Here is a 7,007-nt window from a genome sequence, read left to right on the forward strand (position 1 = left end):
TCATCTTCTTCTTCATCATCGTCATCATCATCATCATCATCATCATGGCACGCACTAAAATTCAACGTATAGATACCGATTGCAGAACCTTAGATCTCATTTTAATTAATCATAACCATCATTGTCGTCGTCATCACCATCATCATCATCATCTTCCTCCTCATCATCATCATAATCATCATCATTCTCCTCATCGTCATCATCATCATCTGAGTTTTACATAGAGGGGCGCTATATAAATTCTCCATACCATACCATACCATCACCATTCTCCTCATCGTCATCATCATTTTCCCCATCGTCATCAACATCATCATCACCGTCGTCGTCATCATCATCATCATCATCTCCCTCATCGTCATCATCATCATCTTTCTCATCGTCATCAACAGTGGCACCAAAGCGTGACGCATCACATGTTTACGTCATCTGACATCTACGTCATCGTCTTCAACGTCACCCAGAGACATTGTTTTGAAAATCTGGCGGCATATTGGGGCATGATTATGCACAGGGTATGTTTGTTTATATGTTTGTTTGTATGTATGTATGTATGTATGTTTGTATGTATGTATGTATATATGTTTGTATGTATGTATGTATGTTTGTTTGTATGTTTGTATGTATGTATGTATGTTTGTATATATGTATGTATCACATGTGTAAAGATTGAATGTATATAAAGATATACATTGTCCTTCTGAAACACCAATCTAAGTATGAAGCCAGTATGAAGCCATAAGGCCAATTGTTATATCACATTAATGCTTGTTGAAAGTCTTATTTACACCAACAAATAATAATTAAGTGTAGAAACACATAAAAGAGGCTAAAAGACATTCCTTTGTTTTCTTTCTGTAACTCAAATTTGAAATGGTTGAAGACATGTAAAATATACTGCCAAATTCAATAACTAATTTAGTTTTACTAATTTTATTGTAGTTTAATGCTCTCGACAAACATAACTCCAGAGATAAATTGAAGTCGAAAACAAAATGAGATTATTAACCAAACACCATTTACATAGCTTTGTTGATTTCACCCGATTTCCCATGGTGGTTATCTTCTTTGTTGAAGCACACGTGTTAGTCTGTGTTGTGTATGCGTCTATCACATGTGCACGAGTCTATACACATATATAAATACAAGATTCTATAAATTCTACCGAACGTTTAGCGTTAATATGTTTGTAGTTCGTTTTTTCGATTTTTCTCACTTTAGTGAGAAAATGAGAAAAATCGAAAAAACGAAAAATCGAAAAAAAAAACGAACTACAAACATATTAACGCCAAACATTCGGTATAATTTATAGAATATTGTAAAAATTATGGTCTATTACCAACATATATAAATACGTATATAGGCTTTTATTTTGCAAGTAGATGTCATATTTCTATTTTTCTCCATTCCCACCTGTCCTATGTATGTATATAGGTATGTTTTTACAATATTCTATAAATTCTACCGAATGTTTGGCGTTAATATGTTAATATTTGGTAAAAATTATAGAATATTGTAAAAATTTGTAATCTTATTTTGTGATCAATGTTATTCTATATTATTCCTATTATTCGTAACGCTAAACGTTCGGTAGAATTTATAGAATCTTGTATTTATATATGTGTATAGACTATTATGTAATCTTATTTGTAATCAATGTTGAGGTTTATTACCAACATATATGTATGTATGTATGTTGGTATGGGTGTATGTATCTATTAGTACGTGTGCGTGTGTGTGTGTGTTTCATTGGTTTTTGTTCATTCTATTCTAAATTCATCTTATCCTTTATAAGTTTGTTCATTCGTTTGCTTCTTTGCTTGTTCATTCGTTCGTTCGTTCATTTATTTGTTCGTCCATCAATCCATCACTCACTCATTCATTCATCCAGTCATTATACTCTTTCCTATCTTCAGGTACCTAACCCACAAATGATCATGCTCGGTGTCGTCAGCAAAAACAACAACAATAACAACAACAAGAATAACAAGAACAACAACAAAAATAACAATAATAACAATAAAAGCAACAACAACAAAAATAATGACTTTAAACGAATGAAATCTGACGGACTATATTACATAAGGTTATTATTATTATTATTATTATTATTATTATTATTATTCATATTTTATTATTATTATTATCATTATCATCATCATTATTATTTTATTATTATTATTATTATTTTCACCAGGGAAAATCAGGCCAGAGCTATTATTAATATCAATAAAGAAATTACCCACCTGAGGTGATGATAGTGACGACGATGATGATAATGATGGGGAAGATGGTGATGATAATGATGGTGAAAATGGTGATGATGATGATAGTAATGATGATGGTGATGATGATCATGATAGTTAAGATGTTACATATGCGAATAAATTTTTGAGTCCCTCTGTGTCCGTTCAATCTTTTGTAATTCGTTCTTTTGCCAGTTCATACTTTCCTTCCTTCGTTCGTTCATTCATTCATTCACTCACTCATTCACTCATTCCTCCATTCGTTTATTTTTAGCTCCCTCTATAAAGATCCAAAAATAGACTTGGAAATCTCCAAACTAAAAACTCTACTCTCGTTCCGCCGACCAATCACAGATGACTATCCAGAATTTATTTTCATCCACCATAATGACAACGACGATGATGAAGAGGATGATGATGATGTTAGGGTTAGATGATGATGATGTTATGGTTAGATGATGATGATGATGATGTTATGGTTAGATGATGATGATGATGTTATGGTTAGATGATGATGATGATGATGAAAGCGATGGAGATGATGATGATGTTGAAGTTTTAATTAATATAAAAAAATAAACTTATCCTAGGAAATTTTGGATTTGAAAGAGAGGCTGATGGATTACTTTTTTGCAAAAAATGACGCCATAAAAATAACATCAACAACATCAACATCATCAACAACAACAACAACAACAGAAAAATCTATTAAAACCTGTAAATCAACCAGCAAGAATTCATCACCATCGTCATTGTCGTCGTCAACGACATTAACGCAACAACAACAACAACAACAGCAACAACAACAACAACAACAACAGCAACAACAACAACTACAACAACAACAGCAACAATTACAACAACAACAGCAACAACAAATAAATTACATCAGAAAGGACAGCCTTAAACCATTATTCGTCAATTTTTTGCAGTTCATTTTTAAACTTAGGGATGAAAACATGACAATATTAACGCTGAAAGCTTTTGAAAAATTATACAACAACAACAACAACAACAGTAACAATAACAACAACAACAACAACAATAACAATAATAACAACAATTTAAACCAAGATTTCAAAAAATGCCTGAGATTTGCAGTTCAAAATGTACGTTGATGTTGTTCTTTAATTGTTTTTAATAAATTTTTAAAATTTTTTTTCCCATCGGGCGCCATCAAAACCCCCCTTTTAACATTCCCCAATTCAGGGTTATATTATTGAATTTACCTTCAAACTGCCAGCCAATCACAAGCGTCCTTTCAAACCTCGAAACTTCCAACGCCCAATAGAATTCCACCATCAATTTATAGTAACAAACCCGTGCAAATTCGTCAGAGTTACAAACGACCTTCACCTTGATTACATCAGCCAATCAAACTTTACGATACATTCGAATAAATTTTGGCCGAAGCTCATTGGCTACAAGGTTCCGAGGCCTCAAATTTTATTGGACGCTTTTAAATCCATATATAGATTTGGGGTTTTAAGAGAATGGATCATTCCGATCATTCTGCAGGTTGTGACGATGATGCTGTTATGATAATGATGGTGGCAATTATGATGATGATGGTGATGATGACGATGATGATTATTAGAATGATTTTGATAAAGTATAATTATAAAAAAAATAATCATATTTGTTATTATCAAAATAACTATAAAACTTGGAATAATAATACATACGTCGACGAACTACAAAAACACCAACATCATTACCATCACCGACAACATCATTACCATCACCAGCATCCTTACATCATTATCATCACCGACAGTAATAATGATAATAATAATAACAACAACAATAGGACCATAACATTGACGAATGTCAGTTAGCTCTTCTTCTACAGATATGGCAAAAGTTAGGAGTACTATTACCAATACCGAATAATAACAACAATAATAATAACAATAATAATAATAATAACAATAATAATAATTATTATAATGGAAATAATAGTGATTATGATGACAATAATAATATTTTTCTTCATAATTTTGAAAATATTTCTCCACATTCCTCCTACTATTTGACGCATACGAACTTGAATGACAACAAAAAACCGGTAAAATATTATTATTATTATTATTATTATTATGACGTCATGATCATCGTCGTCATCCTCTTCAACATTGTCATCAGGCAATCAACTGGAACGTTCGGCCAATCAGAGGCGACTTTCAGATCACGTGGCGTCTGGAATTCCCTAACTCAATACCCTACCCCATTAAACAGACGATCGTGTTTATCGTCTGCGCAAGCCTATTGGCTAGAGATTGCTGTCTATTTATATCTTTTTGGCGCCAGGGGCTGCTGTTCAAATGTGGAATGGTTGGTTGGTTGTGTGGCTGGTTAATTGGTTGGTTGGTTGGTTGGCTGGTTGGCTGGCTGGCTGGCTGGTTGGCTGGTTGATTGGCTGGCTGGTTGGTTGGTTAGTTGGTTGGCTGGTTGGTTGATTGGTTGGTTGGTTGGCTGGTTGGTTGACTGGTTGATTTATTGATTGATGAGCTGGTTGATATTTAGATCATCAAACTCTAACGAAAATGTATCAAACACCAAAAATTACAAAATTCACCAAACTTCCATGGAATCTAGGTCACCATCCATGCAGAGAGCGAATCAAAACTCTTGAACATTTCGTGCAGAGTCAACTCCGAAGAATTTGACGACCCGAATTTGTGCTCTGACCTAATTTGGTGCTACCTTGCACCAATCGTAGAAGAGTTTCGCGACCTAGTTCAACGGGATTGGCCAGCATTTTTTTATAAGGTTGATGCAAATTCAATGTGATTATTTTACACACACACACACACCACACACACACACACACATACACTCAGACACACACAGAACAGAACACACACACAGATACACACACAGAGATACACACACACACACACACACACATACAGTCATACTTAGTGCCATTAGGAACAGCATTGTACAAGGGCGATACCATTTCAAACGAGCGTAGTTTTTCATTCTGGTTCTGCCTCAGCTGTTTCTCCCTGGGGTCAAAGGTCGCGTTCGTCGATGATAACATTAGCAGGGAGCTAGATTTGAAGGCTTTGATACCGTTCAATGGTTTGTATGTTCATTCGTTCATTCATTCATTTATTCATTCATTCATTCATTCGTTCGTTCATTCATTCATTCATTCATTCATTCATTCATTCATTCATCCACTCATTCATTCATTTATTCATTCATTCATTCATTCATTCATTCATTCGTTCGTTCGTTCATTCATTCATTCATTCATCCACTCATTCATTCATTCACTCATTTATTCACTCATTCACAGTTGACGAACACAGCAGTATGGAAGACTTACTAGCAGGCATAACCACAACACGGCAAACTATAATAAGCCTGCTAACCAGAGAAGACAACGACGATGATGACGATTACAACAAAAACAACAACATCATCAACAACAACAACAACATCAACAACAACAACAACATCATCAACGACAACAACAACAACAGCAACAACAACATCATCATCAACGACAACAACAACAGCAACAACAACAACGACAACAACATCATCATCAACAACAACAACATCAACAACAACAACAGCAGCAACAACAACAACGACAACAACATTAACAACAATGGCAGTTTTAATAAGAGGCTTAAATGGAAAGGTGGAAGGAGAAATAAAAGAATAAACTTACGGGTTATTATTATTATTATTGTTACCAGTGTTATATTATTGTTACTGTTATTATTATTATTATCATTGTTATAATTATTATTGTTATTTATTATTATTATTATTATTATTATTATTACTTTTCGATATAGGTAACATGGAAGCTGGACGATGAAAAAGACATTTTAAATAACAACAACAACAACAACAACAACAACAACAATAATAATAACAACAATAATAATAATAATATTAATAATAGTGATATAGATTATTTTATAAAAATTTTAAAACCTGGTTGCAACAGTGAAGATGACGACGATGATGAAGATGATGAAGATGACAACTTACATGCATGTCGTCATGCCAGAAAGGTAATGACGATGATGATGATGATGATGACGATGATGATGATATTAAAACAAGAATTAATTAGTTAATTGATCAATTAATTGAGCAAATGATGATTGATTGATTGATTGAATAATTTTCAAGATTTTGAAAGATAGTCAATCGCAGACGGAATGGACGTTTTTAACTACTACTACTACCTCTACTACTACTACTACTACTACTACTACTACTACTACTACTACTACTACTACTACTGCTACTACTACTACTGCTACTACTACTACTGCTACTATATCGTCAGCAATCGCAACAGAAGCAGCAGCTATGGCATCAACAATTTTTCCGCCAATTTCCACCCAATCAAACGCTCTTGTATTCTATGAAGAACGCAAACACAATAAATCAAAACAACAACACATTGGTTTTCCGCCATTATTCAACAACAACAACATAAACAACAACAGCATCAACAAAAACATTAACAACAATAACCTCAACAACAATAACAACAACAACCTCAACAACAACATCAACAACAACATTAACTACAACAAACTCAACAACATTAACAACAACCTCAACAACAACAACAAAATCCGCATTTATAAACGATATAGTTTCTCAACTGTTAAAAGACATTCAGCCTCGCCATCGTCGTCGTCATCATCGCCGAAGTCAAACTACTACTATCATCATCATCAACAACAACACAACAACAACGACAAAAATAATAATAACAAC

General features: G+C 33.6%; 1 protein-coding gene across 1 annotated transcript in view; it reads left to right on the forward strand.

The window, feature by feature from the left end:
• HELRODRAFT_178878 (hypothetical protein) overlaps positions 1-7,007 on the forward strand; it is a gene marked incomplete at both ends in the record, with an annotated part of 13,945 nt that overhangs the window by 4,323 nt on the left and 2,615 nt on the right. Inside the window, 11 exons of the mRNA XM_009027747.1 lie at positions 393-515; positions 1,917-2,086; positions 2,198-2,251; positions 2,521-2,674; positions 3,116-3,355; positions 3,456-3,764; positions 4,057-4,109; positions 4,392-4,572; positions 4,845-5,018; positions 5,162-5,333; positions 5,554-5,904. Coding sequence (XP_009025995.1) covers positions 393-515; positions 1,917-2,086; positions 2,198-2,251; positions 2,521-2,674; positions 3,116-3,355; positions 3,456-3,764; positions 4,057-4,109; positions 4,392-4,572; positions 4,845-5,018; positions 5,162-5,333; positions 5,554-5,904 — 1,981 coding nt within the window. The remainder of the gene's footprint in view (positions 1-392; positions 516-1,916; positions 2,087-2,197; positions 2,252-2,520; positions 2,675-3,115; positions 3,356-3,455; positions 3,765-4,056; positions 4,110-4,391; positions 4,573-4,844; positions 5,019-5,161; positions 5,334-5,553; positions 5,905-7,007) is intronic.

Source organism: Helobdella robusta (assembly GCF_000326865.2).
Source record: "Helobdella robusta unplaced genomic scaffold HELROscaffold_50, whole genome shotgun sequence".
In the NCBI taxonomy this organism is placed as follows: Eukaryota; Metazoa; Annelida; class Clitellata; order Rhynchobdellida; family Glossiphoniidae; genus Helobdella; species Helobdella robusta.